The 17495-nt window shown below is 36.8% G+C and overlaps 1 protein-coding gene across 2 annotated transcripts in view; it reads left to right on the top strand.

Moving 5' to 3' along the window:
* The first annotated feature begins 1652 nt into the window (after nucleotides 1-1652).
* The window catches only part of LOC132152034 (acid-sensing ion channel 4-B-like), a 32479-nt gene continuing 16636 nt past the window's right edge, over nucleotides 1653-17495 (top strand). For both annotated transcript variants that reach the window (XM_059560672.1, XM_059560673.1), the window contains exon 1: nucleotides 1653-2915. In XM_059560672.1, coding sequence (XP_059416655.1) covers nucleotides 2328-2915 — 588 coding nt within the window. In that variant the 5' untranslated portion in view covers nucleotides 1653-2327. The remainder of the gene's footprint in view (nucleotides 2916-17495) is intronic.

Raw genomic sequence — 17495 nt, 5'->3', positions numbered from 1 at the left:
TGAATCATTTATGTATATTTAAAAAAAAAAACATGTCTGTAATTAGTAACTACATAAGAACATTTGTGGTGTGATTGTGTGCATTTTACATTGTACAAACTGTCCAATTATCATCAAAATATGTTTACTATTATTTTACTGAAAAACCTATTATAAAAACCCATGGGAACATCAAGGTTCTGGGTTTTGATGTTATGACTGCAGCACTCTGTGCCATGGTAAACTAATAGAAATTAATTTGTACACAAGATAGAGTCGAATGTAACCAAATTGACAAGATTTTTAAACCTAGAAAAATGTAAACCTCACTACCAAAAAGGAGTACATAGAAAAGTTATGATTTACGATAAATTTAACATTCTGCACTTTTTCATTGTAATCTCATTATTAATTTAACATTCATATGTAAAGTGTGTGTTCTAGCTCACATACATTTTCAGACATTTGCCTAGACACTAGGAAATACCAAACTGATATATCATAATCTAATACACATTTCACGAACAACTTAATTTAGTGTTTATATTTAACTTTATATAGCGACTAAATAGGTCTTCCTATTCTTTGTTTTAATATTTTGGGTTTAAATTAGAGTCTTAAAAATTGTTGTAACGTGTTGTACAAATTCATTTGCATAATTATAAAATATATATATAATAATAAAGGATTTTTTTTCATTTCTAAAACTGTTAAGCATTTTATGCTTTCAATAAATTTATACTGAGTACATACAGAATTGTATGTATAAATTGTATGTACATATAACCTAGTGAAAAAAATACTAAAATGTATTTGAAATAGGTTTATTTTGTGCTAAGTATACTACAAATACATTTACATATTTCCGTGTTTAATAAAAATACCATGCAATTGTACTTTTGGTATACTAAACTGGTATACTTAAAGTCTGCTAAATTGGAACAACTAATTTTGTACTTAATGCACTTTAATTGTGCAGAAACTGCGGTCCAACTGTATACTTATTTGTGTATTTTGTTATGCCGAAGTGAAACTATTGCAAGTATTGCAATCTTATAAACCTAATTAAACAAACCAACCTGTGATTTTCTAATGATCCTGAACACATCATTAGCAAAAGTTTGATTAGGGTTAGAGCTAAACTCTGCAGGAAAGTGGATCTCACGAGCCAGATTTGAGGATCACTTGTTTAAGTGAACATTTATTTATATAATGCTTTACACAATCCATGTTTTTCAAAGGAACCTTTTTTGTGCAACATACTTGTAAAGTGTGCTGTATTCAAACCATGAAGGATTTACCAAATGTGATGCATTTTCTCAATCAGACTATTGCACCCACTTTACCTACAGTACAGTTACATTCACACCTCCTGGTTAAAAGTAAGATAAAGAAAGAGCAATGAGTGGTAGAAAGAGAGTGTCATGGTGCAGACAGTGAGTGACCGCTGTAAGTGGATGTAACAACCTGCTGCTGTGAGAGGAATAAAAGCTCTAGTGTGGTTTGGGATGGCTCTTCTCCACTGAAGGGGAAATAACCCCTGCCTTCTCTGCTCATGTAATATTAAACATCTCTCCTTCCACTTCTCTCTCTGCCCCTCCTGTTTCTTGTAGGGCATGTAGAGAGGGCAGTATTTGTACTCTCTGTCTTTCATATCAGCTCTCTCTCCGGTTCCCTTACTCTCTCCATCGCTCTCTCGCTGTCTTTGCGAGAGGAGTTCGGGCAGTAACTACGTCAGCCTTCAGCGAGCAGCTGAGGAGATCTGTGGAACTCATATGTGTGTGTGTCTCTCTCTCATCCTTCTCTCATAGTCTCCAGCTCATGCCTCTACTCTCTCTGGAGTCTACGACCGTGGCACATCCTGGGGCACTGATACGGCGAACGAAGCACCTCCTCTCACCATCTGCACTCCACTACTCAAACAGCAGCAGACCACAGCACAAACCAAGGAGAAAAGAAGGAGAGAGTGGAAGCAAAGGATGGAAGAGAAGAAAAGAAAGATGGGAATCTGAGGAAAAAGTGCGGAGGTAGGAGAGACGGATGGACAGAGTAGAAAAAGTGAGTAAAGGAATAGTATTGGAAGAATAAAACCGAGATGAAGTGGGGAACACAGAGCTGATAAAGGCGAAACTGATAAGAGAAATATATTTCTTATAAATAGGAACGTAGCTGGGTCCGGCAAAGAATAACAACCTTAGAGAGAGAAGATTTAGAAAAATAAATTCTAACAGTCATAGTGTGGTAGAAAAGCTGGTGAAACGGAAAAGAGCAAAGGCTCAGGGAGAGATCAGCAGGGGGGATCAGAGTCTTTTGCAAAGGACTCTTCAAACACAGCCCTGGCAAACCACATGCCCATCGAATTAGTTTGTAAAATTAAGTTTGCTAAAGGCCACGAAGCCAAGGGGGCCTCAACAGAAGGAGGCGGAACGGTTATGCTAGATGAAGGCCTTCGGCGTCAAAAAGGAGGTATGGCTGACCTGGCGTCCTTTGCGAGTTCCTCTTCGCTACACGGTCTGGCTCGGGTATTGGGGACCTCAGGGCACATGGGATTCAGACAGACCCTTTGGGGACTGGCACTGTTGGTCTCGCTTGGTCTCTTCCTGTACCAGGCGACATGGAGCATGGTGACTTTTCTAGAGCGACCCCATCTCGCAGCTATGAGGGAAGAAACCCGCCGTGAGCTCACCTTCCCAGCCATTACCCTCTGTAACGTCAACCGATTTCGCTTCTCAGCCCTCACCGATGCGGACATCTACCACTTGGCTAACCTCACCGGCCTGCCGCCCAAGAGCCGTAAAGGACACCGGCCAAGTGAGCTCCAGTACCCACCCCCTGACATGCTAGACATTTTCCAGAGGACTGGCCACCAGCTGGAAGACATGCTGAAGAGTTGTAACTTCAGCGGGCAGAACTGCTCGAGCAAAGACTTCAGCGTGGTGAGTAGCACAAGTTATGAAGGGATTAAGTTAATTTGTGTGACTTGAAAATCCTCCCTTTGCATGAATCTCTTTGTTTGGTGACAACATTTTATAATGCCTCCTTTAGTCTTTTCTCTATGAGAGACAGCTAACAGCTAAACGATTTGTTTGGAAAGAGGAAATTAAGCCCCATCCATCTGTGTCTAACCTCCATGCTGGGGCAACAGACAGTTGAACGATGCAGTTATTTGCCATCTTAATGGAAGATCTGCCACATTTCTCTCTCCCCGCTTTCTACGTCCCTTTCTTTTCTTGTTGCGTCACAGTCTGTCCCATTTGATGCTGAGTCTTATTTTGGCCAGAGAATAGATGAAAAATTCAGGAGAGGGACAAGCGACATGATTCCTGCATTAGCCCAATCGGCCTTGAGGAGACATGCACTTAAATCTCCAAAGAAAGTTCCTTTCTTTACTTTGACATTTTTTGCTTGTCACAATGGTGTAATTTGCTTTAGTTTTGCTGTTGTTGTTGTAATTTCAGTCAGTAATTTCCTCTTAGGGCTCTATCAATCTAAACAAGATTAGATAAGAGAGATATCCTTGATATAGACCATGAGACTTCAGTCAAGGATATCACCTCTCTCTAGATTTCGAGCCATCCTCTTATAACTAATTTACTCCTTTTCTCTTCTCTCCTACCTCCTTCACTCTTTTTAGTCTTTGTTTCTTATGTAGAGTTTTTAAATATAAACATTTACTATGTGATTTCAAGGGGTTTTCATAGCGAAGGCTGGTGATTTACTTTATTGTCCTGTTCATATATTTGTTTGCCATGTATAAATTTTCATTGTGCTCCATGAATTACCTGAATTTCTGGTTTCTATATGCACATCCAAATTGTTGCAGTTTTGTGCATATTGCTGATCGTAACCTGCCCTCATGAAAGTATTTTCCCATGTGCACTTGGAGAGCTTTAGTCAGTATTTTAAATCAGCTTGTGTTTTGCAAAACCTTTGGAAATCGTTATCTTAAAAGTGTATTTTAATTGTTATATTATTTTAGAGATTGTTTTATTTTTATATTTGCATTATTATTCATTTTGTTAATGTCACAAAGATAATAGAAAAAATATTTTTTAGCCAATATTAGAATGTGAGAAAGTTGCTGTGCATTTGTATATCTTTGGCTTGATTTGCTCATTTAGATCCATCACAACAAATGTAATGGTCGTCAGATTTACATGTGCACATTGGGATTTTAACTGCTTTATTATGTTGCAGTTGTGAAAACTGCTGCCAGTTGCTGTGTTATTTAATTAGCAAAGACTAATTTTACTCAAATTTGGTGCTTGTTAGTTAGTTTTCAGTGTTGAGGTATGGTTATTCTGTTGACATTCTATTTAGTTTCATGCTCTTAGCAGCTGTTATCTCTCTGATGTCTTCAGATCTTGAACCATCCTTATTAGGCCTTTTTGTTGCTCAGTTATAATTTCCTGTTTTGTCAACAGGTGATGTAGTAGTGCTGAAATGCATTTAACACAGTACCTGTGAGGTTAACACATCATAGTTTTGACATAAAGCCCCTGTTATGTTCTGACTTTGCAGCAGGATCTCTTAAAGTCTGCAGAATTTGAGGTTGCTTGATGCAATAATGCATCTGTAGACATCTCATTGCACAGATATGAAATAGTGCTACTATTCTAATTGTTATTTAAAAATTAAGGCATTCTGTCGAAATTTATTTCAGTGTCTGTAAATTAGTGCTTTAAAATTGAAAGTTTCATGTGAGATAAGACTGAACATAAAAAAAGGTTTGTGTTGTCAATACAATCAATTGCTTAGATTGTTGTGCCATATTGGAATGAGCTATGACAGCCTATCTATTTTAAACTTTACCTGCCTGTCAAATCAGACTGAATTTACTGGATGACCTAGTGCTGACTAAATGTTCCTTCATTCAATTTCATCCATCTAAAGCTTTTTTAGAGCAATATTCAGTAGAGATGTGAGACAGACCTCTCTAAGTAGATCTATCTGTTCTCCTGTCTTCAGAGATCGTAATGGCCTTTTTTATGTCTCTTACACAAAAATTGTGCCTGCCTAGTTGTCCATCTCTTATGATGAACTGGTTAAAGAGCCTTTAAAATCTTTTTTTTCAGTACTAAAAAAAGACTGCTGTAAAGGCTTAAAGGCAACAAACCATGTGTGAACTCTTTGTTGACACTCTCACTGACCAATAAAAGAGTGTGTGTAATCAAACCTTATGCAATCCACCTGGCACTTCTAAAGAATGATCATCATGTTAGTTAGAATCAATGAATACCAATGTCAGTTTAAACAGGATTAATATTTGCCGTTTATAGCAAAACATGTAATGTTCAAGGACATTTAATAATAAAAACAAAAGGCATAATAAAGCATTATAAACATGTATCAAATTGTATTACAATATAAAGATGTAAATGCATTGTCAGATTTTTTATATATAATGAAAAATATTAACAATATATTATTCTGTATATTTTCAATATACATTAAATAATTTAACACATAAATGTCATTATATTAGGACATATGATTTATTTGCATAACACCATGTCTTCACTGCCAAGGCCGTAATCAGGGTTTGAAAATTGGGGTCCTGGGTGGGATTAAGAATTGTGCTATTCACCTTTTTCCCTTAAGAGTGGGCGTGGCCATTTGTCAATTACATGGGACTGGCTTCCGGTATTATCCGCTTTCAGCTATTTTTAGCTGTACAAAACAGCTTGTTTTGCTGCTTGATATTGCAAACTGGTGTGTCTTATTATTTTAATGTATTATCATAATTATGAGCACACTGGTTTGTAGTGCAAACAGTTTTACTGTTTACTTGTACTTTGTTATTTTTCTTGTTATTTCCCTACTGCAGCTAATGAACCAGAAGTCTCGCACATTCACAGAAAACGGCTAACATCCGCATTAAAAAATAAGGTGGATAATATCCCCTATAAATACTAAATACCAACTTATTATATATGTTAAAACTTTAAAAGTGACAGTAGATGTTTGTGGAAGATGTTTTCTCTGTTTTGGAGGGATGAACAATGCTAAATTATACCATATATCAAAATTTGTTAAAAGTCTACTTTACTAAAGGTTAGGGGTGGATATTTTTTATCAATTGTTTATTATTCATGCAACAACGCATAGGCTATAACTGTTGTTCTGCCAGATAATATTATGATGTTTTTTTTTTTGCGTTTGCCTTACAGAATGTGGTATCCTGTCAGCAATAATCTGTCCGTGGGCTTTTTTAATTAGGCTACTGTCAGATTTAGTGCCGGAGATGCAATGTTGCCAGATATTGATAATGAAAACAAATAAAAACCAGAGAAAACAAAAATCTAAATTAGAAAATAATATAATATAATAAAGATATCAGATAAAGATATCACTAATCCTAAACTGCAACTTCCCATTTTATTACCTTTATAAAGTGTCAAATCAAGTGGAAAAGACAAGTCGAAAGACGCTTATAGCTGGATCTGACCATCACTCCATCACTCACAGCTCTCAAGCCTCATTGTCTCGTTGACTGTGTGATCACTTTCACACCACAGACGCTAATCATTCTTGCAAACTATCTAAACTGAAGGTGTCCGTGATTTCAACAAGTAAAACATGTTCCCGGATCAACATTCTTCTCGTCAACATCCAAAAAAATAAACAATTACCGTCAATACAGACGTTGCATGCAGTTTATAGTCTTTGGCTGCACCCATTGCATCCAACATGTTTTCTCACTGACACGCCCCCAATTCTGAAACTCCTGGCTTAAAGGTGCCATGTGCAAAAATTGAGGTAAAAATATCCTAAAAATGACCTACACGCATCAAAAGTATGAGAAGAAATAAGGGCGATGATGTCATTAAAAAAATGTAAAGTTATAGTGCTGCAGAGATATCAACCTTAATTAGCAGTAGCATTACTAGCCCCAGCCCGACAGGTGTCATAATACCAGTTTCGGCCATGGGAGGCGGTATGCGGGCAACATAACCACCAGCCAACCTGCAATACACGAATAACTCGCACGGCTTGTGGGCGTACCTGAACCTGATGTCAATCGTGTGGAAAGTACAGCCCACTACTTCATTTCAGTTCAGGGAAGAGAGCGGAAGGATGACTTAAGTCCTTGGCAAGAGACCACCACCCGCTACAGGGAAACAACCGTGCTCGGAATCACAAATCAAATCCGATAAGAAAAGGAGCCGAACCAGAGTAAACATCGGCACTGCTTTCAATCGCTGGAGACAACTGATGGACCTGAAAGAAATGAGGTTCGACACCGAACTTGCAACATTTCTTTTGGATTGGTAAGTTAGATGCTGTTAGTATTTCGCTAGAAGTTTGTTTTATATGTTTGTGTATTTTTTTTTCGGGAAGTTATAACATAGAAATGTATCGAAGGCTGTTCTATAAACGTGCTAATGTTAGCGATGGCTAACCGTAGCTGCGTTTGATAATTAGCTAGCTATAACTTACTCATTTTTTTATATCATAAGTAACCTGCTCTGTCTAGTCTGTTGGTCCGCGTGTCCTCTTTACTTCGTGGTTTTTCTGTAAGTGAGAAAATTGATGTGTGGCGTGAAAGCGTGTGAAAAGAGTCAATTGCGTGTGTCTCACGGTGAATGCTTGAGAGTTGGCAGCTCTGGTTACGTTGGTTGGTGCTAGCTTGGTCAACATCAGCTGTCTGATGTTGACCAATGATGTTGACAGAATGCTGTCTGTCAAATTAATTTAATTCAAATAATGTGTATATACAACTCAATGTAATATGAACAAAACGAATATGAACATATTCACTTGTAAAGGTGAAGGGGAGTAGCTTGAAGATGTCATGTTTCAAAATCACTTGACATCACCCAACGTTCCTCTGGAGGCAAAACGTCCTCTTATAGCAGCGGTTCTCAATTCCAGTCCTCGCGCCCTACTGCTCTGCATATTTTGCACGTTTCTCTTTAACACACCTGATTCAGATAATCAGCTCGTTAGAAATGAACTCCGTGCATGAACTGTTTTTCAATTGTTCATTGCTCCCTACTCTCTGTGCAGGGGAAATCTGTTGAAGTTTACCTCACATCGAAACATTCATTCACTGATTTGTGCTGTGCAGCGTCTTTACACATGGACAACTGTGACATCATATACCTCTGTAAATCAATACAATTTAAATTCACGTCTTGCACACTTCAATGTACTTTGATTGGAACATATAGCTACGTTCACTTCGAACTGGAATCATGGCTGAATATCCTGTGATGTCCACTTCGCAGGGCACTTATGTTCGAATAGAACAAATGTCTGAAGCGCTAAAAGAAACGTTCAAAATGTGCAGAGCAGTGGGGCGCGAGGACTGCAATTGAGAACCGCTGTCTTATAGGCTTCAGCTATGCTCTAGGGTTGTTGTGAAGGTAGGGGCGGAGCATAGAGACTATGCCGTTTCTCGTTTGTTACTCTAGAGTAGACCAATACACTTTATTGAGGCATACTGCCCCCATCTGGTATGGAATGTGGAGTATGACTTGATTTTTTTGCCAGATATGACAGATGGCACCTTTAAAGAAAATGTTTAGTTTCCCACTTGTAATATCAACTTTGTGGTGACGTTCATGTGGATTCAACTCATAAATACGATTTATCTGACATGACTTGAATGCACTATATCAGTAGCTCTGTACATCTGTGGTTCCACCATTACTAAAGAGATGAAAACTTATTACATAATTTTCCCATACAGATACAGATATCATTTTCATGCACTCAACAATAATTAGATAATTTATAATAATATGATATTATTAATCCAATAGTCAAAATGCATTATATGTAAACCAGTTTGCTTATACAATGGCACTCAGAAAACACAAAAAACACAAACAATTTGCATTTCCATTCTATTTCCATTCAAATCAAACCAGGTTGAATTTGTAGCAGCCAGTGGTCGAGGTGTGAAGGTTGCAACATCCCAGTTGTCAGAGATAAATGTTATTACTATTTTTGGCATACAAGAAAGTCAGCAGTAATCATTTCTGAAAATAATGACCACACAAAGATCATGGGGGAACAAGAATTAACAAGCCCAGTGGAGGTCAAAGGATCAGTGCTCCGGTTTCCTTCCATTCTTTAGCTCTGTAATGATTTTGCATGCTTGATTCTCCGCAGTATAGTGGCATAGATTAGTGAAACTCACATGAAACATTCATCAGAGCTTCCTACCACTGAATTGGCAATGGATGGCTCCTTCCTGCCACTCACACATACCGCCACTGAAACACTTATACTGACCATAAATTTAAAGCAAGTTTCTCTTACATTCAACAAAAATCTCATTACATGCATGAACACAAACATGTATTTTTTTTTGTTCACAGAAATACAAATTAAATATACCATAAACAGTTACTTCACACATTCTTTCCTCTTTTCTGTCTTACTCCATTTGTCTTTTCCCTCTTAAATATATGAATTAATGTAGTTTTAAGAAAAGAAAAGAAAAGAAAAGAAGAAAAAGAAAAAAGGAACGAAAACAACAAAATCTCCCAGCAGCAGATATGTCAGCTGTAGTCTCAGACTGCAGATGATTAATGTGTGTGCAGCGGGTGATGTTAACAAACTCTTTGGCTTTCACATAGCTTTTACAGTTCAGTTAGTTCAAACATGAGACGTCAAACTGAGATAATGTTTAGTTCCTTCATTTTACCAACCAAGAAACAGATTTTACTTAAAGGGTTAGTTCACCCAGATAGCAAATTTATGTAATTAATAAAATACCCTGATGTTGTTTCAAACTCGTAAGACCTCCGTTTATCTTTGGAACACAGTTTAAGATATTTTAGATTTAGTCCGAGAGCTCTCAGTCCCTCCATTGAAGCTGTGTGTACGGTCTACTGTCCATGTCCAGAAATTTAAGAAAGAAGCATCGAAAATACATTTTGGTCCAAAAATAGCAAAAACGACGACTTTATTCAGCATTGTCTTCTCTTCCGTGTCTGTTGTGAGAGAGTTCAAAACAAAGCAGTCTGGATATCCGGTTCGCGATCGAATCATTCAGTTCACCAAATCGAACTGAATCGTTTTAAACGGTTCGCATCTCTAATACGCATTAATCCACAAATGTTTTAAGCTGTTAACTTTTTTAATGTGGCTGACACTCCCTCTGAGTTCAAACAAACCAATATCCCGGAGTAATGCATGCACTCAAACAGTACACTGACTGAACTGCTGTGAAGAGAGAACTGAAGATGAACACAGAGCTGAGCCAGATAGCGAACAATAGACTGACTCGTTCACGAGTGAAGAACCGGTTGCATCGATTTTCGGATCACCAGTAGTTCTTTCGGACAGTTCGATTCAATAAACCGGTTGAAGAAAACGGTTCACCGGTTCTTTTGCGCTCGACGTATAATGGCGTTATTTGCGATGATTGCCCTTGATTCAAGCCTTCGGTTTACCCGCGCTCATAACACTAGCACAGAATCAGTTCAGAATCAATCACCAAAAGAATCAGTTCAGTTCAGACGCCCTGTGTGTCAGTTTGCTTCACGCTTATTCACACATGTGCAGTATCATCAGCTCGAATCGGACGCGTCTGACAGAAACGGATCTTGACTCGTGAACGAGTCAATGTTTTGTTCGTTATCTGGCTCGGCTCGGTGTTCATCTTCAGTTCTCTCTTCACAGCAGTTCAGTCAGTGTACTGTTTGAGTACATGAATTACTCCGGGATATTGGTTTGTTTGAACTCAGAGGGAGTGTCAGCCACATTAAAAAAGTTAACAGTTTAAGTCATTTGTGGATTAATGCGTATTAGAGATGCGAACCGTTTAAAACGATTCAGTTCGATTTGGTGAACTGAATGATTCATTCGAAAACTGGATATCCAGACTGCTTTGATTTGAACTCTCTCTCACAACAGACACGGAAGAGAAGACAATGCTGAATAAAGTCGTTGTTTTTGCTATTTTTGGACCAAAATGTATTTTCGATGCTTCAAAAAATTCTAACTGACCCCCTGATGTCACATGGACTACTTTGATGCTGTTTTTCTTACCTTTCTGGACATGGACAGTATACCGTACACACAGCTTCAATGGAGGGACTGAGAGCTCTCGGACTAAATATAAAATATCTTAAACTGTGTTCCAAAGATAAACGGAGGTCTTACGGGTTTGAAACAACATGAGGGTAAGTTATTAATTACATAAATTTACTATCTGGGTGAACTAACCCTTTAAATTCATTTGTTTTATTTCTTATCTTTGAAACAGGTTTTCACATGGAGGAGTAATTGAGGGCTTCTGGTCTAATCCAGGGAATGTGAATCATTTACTCTGATTAACTGTGAACTGTATGAGCAACTGTGAAGTGAACTATCTTGGACTGCTATATTTTATGGTCTGTTAGTAGCAGCTACCCTGATCTTCATTGAACCTAACCCGCTATCAGTTGTATTTCTATCTTTAGGCTCTCACACAATTCAAACAAATAGCATTTGTGTTTCACATCTATTTTTCACAATTCGCATTGCACTTCAAAAGTGTAAACTGCTTGAGGGTCATGTCTTTCATTCAACTATTTTGAGCAACTTTTCAAAACTTGAAATCATTGTTTTTTTGACTGCTAAAAGGAGGGTTCTTTGTACAAATGCTATAACAAATTTGTGTGACTGAATGCTCTCTAAACATCTTAGTATGCAATGCTTGTGAGGTACTTTTATGCTTTTATTTTATTTTATTTTTTACATAAAATAGTCTTAAAATAGTTATGCATTAATAAATGTTTACTGTACCTATGTGTTGTAATTTGCACAGAGCACAGAATAACTCATTAAATTTTTATATGTTGTATTTTACAGAAAAACACAAATGTGTTCAGAATACAGTGCATGTGTGCATAATTTAAGACAGAAAGTGAGCTGAAACAGGAAGCTTTCAGGTGCTTATCTATCAGTTATTTACTTGGTTGATGTCTGGTCTTGGGTGTAATCCACACATTGTTTATGCACAGTGATTCTCATAGCCAAAATCAAGCTATGAATCAAATCAGTGATGTGGTAGATGATTGGTGTTTTCAGCAGGATCTGTGATAGCATTAGTGACTAAGTAAGTCCAGGAGACAAGCTTATTGCATTATTGCATGAGTTATTTTTGCATTACACCTGTGAGGGAGACACTGATCTCACCTGGTTTTCACTTCTTACTCACTAGAGCAATGTGGCATTCATCCTAAAACCTCACAGACACAGGTTTTGTGCATCCACAAACCTTAATTGTAATACAAATAATACATATCATAATAAACAAATTATAATATAGTGATATATCATGCACTGGCAGCCAAACATTTATAGAAAAAAGTCAATAAAAATACAGTAAAACAATAATTAATATTTTGTTAAGTAAAACAAGAAATATTATAAAGAAATATATATATATATATATATATATATATATATATATATATATATATATATATATATATATATATATATATATATATATATATATATATATATATAAAACTGATATATAAAGCTCAAATTTTAGCAGCCATTACTTTAGACTTTAGTGTGCCATGATCCTTCAGAAATCTAATATGCTCACTTGGTGCTCAATTATTATTTGGTACTCACTTAATTATTATTCAATTCAATTCAAGTTTATTTGTATAGTGCTTTTTAAAATACAAATCATTGCAAAGCAGCCTTACAGAAACTTAGGTTTCTACAATATTTTCAGTAGTAGCTTATAAGTGGTGACTGTCAGTTTATGTGCATATGATAGGAATTTTCAGAAAAATTAATACAAGACGTAGTCAACCAGAGGATGAACACTATTAACAGCAATTATTATGTGATTGCATAGTTAGAAGCAATATTTGTTAGTTCTATATGTTGTTTCAGGGTTGGCATCATCTGAGGTCCTCTGAGGGGTTGGCATTATGTCTTCTCAGGTGTTCTGGATCCAGACTGGAGCTTGTGTAAATCCTAGTTACATCTTGTGGCAAAACAGAGAAACAAATAGAGACATAATTAGCGTAGCTGCTGTTCCAACCAAGTAAAATGAATTGGTTTAACCTAAGCTAAAGAATAAGAATATACATTTGATCAGATACAGCTGCAGTCACAAATTATGAGATGCATTATTCAAATGCTTGGTGAAAGAGATGTGTTTTTAATCTAGATTTAAACAGAGAGAGTGTGTCTGAACCCTGAACATTATCAGAGAGGCTATTCCAGAGTTTGGGAGCCAAATGCGAAAAGCTCTACCTCCTTTAGTGGACTTTGCTGTCCTAGGAACTACCAGCATGGAGCATGATGGATTATAGCGTGGTATAGTTAGGTAAGCAGGAGCTAAACCATTTAGTGCCTTATAGGTAAGTAATAATAATTTGTAACTGATATGGAACTTAATAGGTAGCCAGTGCAGAGACTGTAGAATTGGGGTAATATGATCATATTTTCTTTACCTGGTAAGGACTCTAGCCACTGCATTTTGGACTACCTGTAGCTTGTTTATTGAAGATGCAGGACAACCACCTAGTAGAGCATTACAATAGTCCAGTCTAGAGGTCATGAATGCATGAACTAGCTTTTTTGCATCAGAAACAGGTAACATGTTTCTTAGGTTGGCAATTTTTCTAAGATGAAAGAATGCTGTTTTTGTAACATGGGAAATATGGTTTTCAAGAGACAAGTTGCTGTCTAATATCACACCAATATTTGTGACTGTAGAGGAAGTAACAGTACATCCATCTAGTTGCAAACTGTAGTCTACTAGATTCTGTGTACTGGTTTTTGGTCAAGTAAGAAATATCTCTGTCTTATCCGAATTTAATATGAGAAAATTATTGGTCATCCAATCTTGTACATTTTTAACACACTCTGTTAGCTTAGATATTTAGAGGTTTCATCTGGTCTCGTTGAAATATATAGTTGAGCATCATCAGCATAACAGTGGAAACTAATCCTGTATTTTCTAATAATATTACCAAAGGGAAACATGTATATTGAAAATAGAAGAGGACCTAGGACAGATCCTTGTGGCACTCCATATTTTACTGTTGATAAATGAGATGACTCCCCATTTAAATAAACAAAATGATAGCGATCGGACAGGTAGGACCTAAACCATCTTAGAGCCTGCCCTTGAATACCTGTATAGTTTTGTAATCTATCTATGAGAATGTCATGATCTATGGTGTTGAACGCAGCACTGGCATCCCCTCTTCCCCTTCCCTGAAAGAGACGACATCTGGATTATACCTTTCTGCATTGATGGTGCCTTCCCCATACCATCAGAGATGCAGGCTTCTGAACTGAGCGCTGATAACAACTTGGGTTGTCTTTGTCCAATTTAGTCAGGGTGACATTGTATCCCAGTTTTCCAAAAAGAACTTCAAATTTTGATTCGTCTGACCACAGAACTGTCCACTATGCCACAGTCCATTTTAAATGAGCCTTGGCCCAGAGGAAATGCCTGCGCTTCTGGATCATGTTTAGATGACTTCTTTTTTGACCTATAGAGTTTTAGCCGGCAACAGCGAATGGCACGGTGGATTGTGTTCACCGACAATGTTTTCTGGAAGTATTCCTGAGCCCATGTTGTGATTTCCATTACAGTAGCATTCCTGTATGTGATGCAGTGCTGTCTAAGGGCCCGAAGATCATGGGCATCCAGTATGGTTTTCTGGCCTTGACCCTTACGCACAGAGATTGTTTCAGTTTTTCTGAATCTTTGAATGATATTATGCACTGTAGATGATGATAACTTCAAATTATTTGCAATTTTTCTCTGAGAAACTCCTTTCTTATATTGCTCCACTATCTTTCACCGCAGCATTGGGGGAATTGGTGATCATCTGCCCATCTTGACTTCTGAGAGACACTGCCACTCTGAGAGTCTCTTTTTATACCCAATCATGTTGCCAATTAACCTAATAAGTTGCAAATTGGTCCTCCAGCTGTTCCTTCTACGTACATTTAATTTTTCTGGCCTCTTATTGCTACCTCTCCCAACTTTTTTGGAATGTGTAGCTCTCATGAAATCCAAAATGGATATTTGGCAAGACTCACTTTCAACATTTGATATGTCATCTATATTCTATTGTGAATAAAATAGAAGTTTATGAGATTTGTAAATTATTCCATTCCTTTTTTACTCCCAATTTGTACAATGTCCCAACTTTTTTCGGAATTGGGTTTGTATGTTTGTGTTTTTATACTAAATTTACACAGTACACACATATATTATGTAAATAAAAACTTTGATTTTGGATGTGATTAATCACGGTTATTCATTTAACAGCACTAAAATATTTATATAATATTTAGAATATATAAAAACAAAACAGTTTCAGTAGTAATAATATTCAATATTTGATAATATTTCACTTTGATCAAATGAATGCAGACTTGGTGAGCATGATAGATATAAAAAAAATCTTAATTTCAAAAGCATAAAGCAACAATCTCTCAGAATGATTTTATTTAGCTCTTCTCTATCCATATAGTTCTGCAGGCAGTGGGATCTTCAGAAAAAGTGATGTAAATCTGAGATAGAGATGAAAATATGAAAAGAAAAATATGAAATATGAAAAGATAATCATAAAAACAGATGGAACAATAAAGAGCAATAAAGCACAAATCCTCAGAAGGTTAAATGCTGGTCAGCTTTGCAAAAAATCCACACCGTATGACTCTAATAACATAATTGAGATCACATAGTGGTCATTGTCATTTCATCTCATTGCGAGCCTAGTCGTGGAAATATATCAGCAAAAACACACAGTACCATAAAATTATTTTTGCTGTATGATTGTCTTGGATTCCTTCCTTCACCTCTGTTTTGGACCTCGGAATTATGATGATTACTCCTAGATGGTTCTCTTCATTCATGACAACTTCAAAGGCAAACTCAGTATAACAACAGGATTTAAAGATTACAGTCTGGGCTTGCTCTAAAATCAATTGAGTGTTTGAAGTTGCTTTAGTATGAATGTAACGTTTCCCATTACACGGCATCATGCAAATTGAGGGGCAACAAGAGGATGAGAGAGAAAGAGATGGATAGATAGATACTAAGCAAGTGAGATCTGATGAACTCTACCACTGCCTTTAGATGATTTAAAACACTAATCACATCTCCATCAAAGACTGCTTGAGATAAAAGGAAATCACTTCTCTTCTATTAATACAATCACTTTCAAATGGCATCTCATTAAGGTCTAATCATCTTTCATTATCTTAGGTGTCCAGAGATTTTAATCTGTAGTACAATGATTAAGACTTTTTTTTTTGGCACATTGACATTTTTATGTAATCCTGGTGAAAATGAACACATGACAGTTTATTTCTTCAAGACTCATCAATGGATTGAAAGTTGTTTTTGTGTGGCATCTAAAGTGTTTTTTTTTTTTTTACATTCTCTGTGTACACAGTCTGAATGTGCAAACTAATTGCCTGAACACATTTTCTGCTCCTCATTTCTGATTGCTTGTTTGATGAAGCATGTGCGAGCATTCAGCCACACGCTCGAAAATAAACTGTAATGACAGCACAATATATCAGACTCCTTAGATAAATATCACACAATCATGCTCATCTGTTCACTCACCAAAGCTGTCAATGCAATGCCAAATCATAGAAGATATGGAACCACTATGGTATGAACAAAGCTGTTAATAGAATTTGATAAAATGTTTTTTTTTTTTTTTTTTGTAGAACATGTTATTATTGCTTGTTAGGAAATCACCATCCTATCATTTCATGAAGAAACACAATGGGTTATTTATGGGTGACGTTTCTTTCAATTCCCAAAAATCTTTTTCCATTTATTTTGTTTTATCTGTTTTCTTTTTGCTCTGTTTCTCATCGTCTTTTAAAATAATCTTTTCCCCCTTAGATATCAGTGTAAATAACCCATTATATCACAGATGTAGCAGTTCGAGTGCTGCGGTATGCTGACACCCTCCATCACCCAAATGGCCGTAACCAACCACGGCTGTCATAATTACACAGAAATGACCTGTCACCAAGCAGACACATTATGCACAACACAAACACAAAGGATTCAACACTGTCATTGGGTTCTTTGATCTGTTTCTTGATATGTGGTGGAAAGCGCTTTTGTTCAGACAGGTTTTAAATTGCTGAAGGAAATCCTTTTTAGTTCAAAACAAATTCATACAGTTTTAATGTCCGGAGCCCTGAAGACACCAGACATGAGCATGTGATTCTCTAGAAGAAATTGAAGCAACACAGAGCTCTCCTTTTTGTTATCGGAGATTTTATGGTTTTATATGTAAAAGTCTCAGAAGGGATTCGTGTACTCGGTCCATTTTCCCTCCTCTCAGCAACAGAATAGATGTACTGACATTTCTTTTGACTCTAGGCTGATTCTCTGTGATGTCCGTGCAGTGTTCCGTATGGTTTTTCCAACAGACAGAGCAATACACAAGCAGAATTTTATTCTTGCTGTTTCTGCAGTAAAAACTGAGATGTACTGTAACTGACACAATGTTAGGTCTAACCTTTACATAATTCGATGAGACATTATCTCT

Source organism: Carassius carassius, chromosome 10 (assembly GCF_963082965.1).
Source record: "Carassius carassius chromosome 10, fCarCar2.1, whole genome shotgun sequence".
NCBI lineage: Eukaryota > Metazoa > Chordata > Actinopteri > Cypriniformes > Cyprinidae > Carassius > Carassius carassius.
The sequence above is the reverse complement of the archived record's forward strand: the minus strand, read 5'-3'. Positions and strand labels throughout refer to the sequence as shown.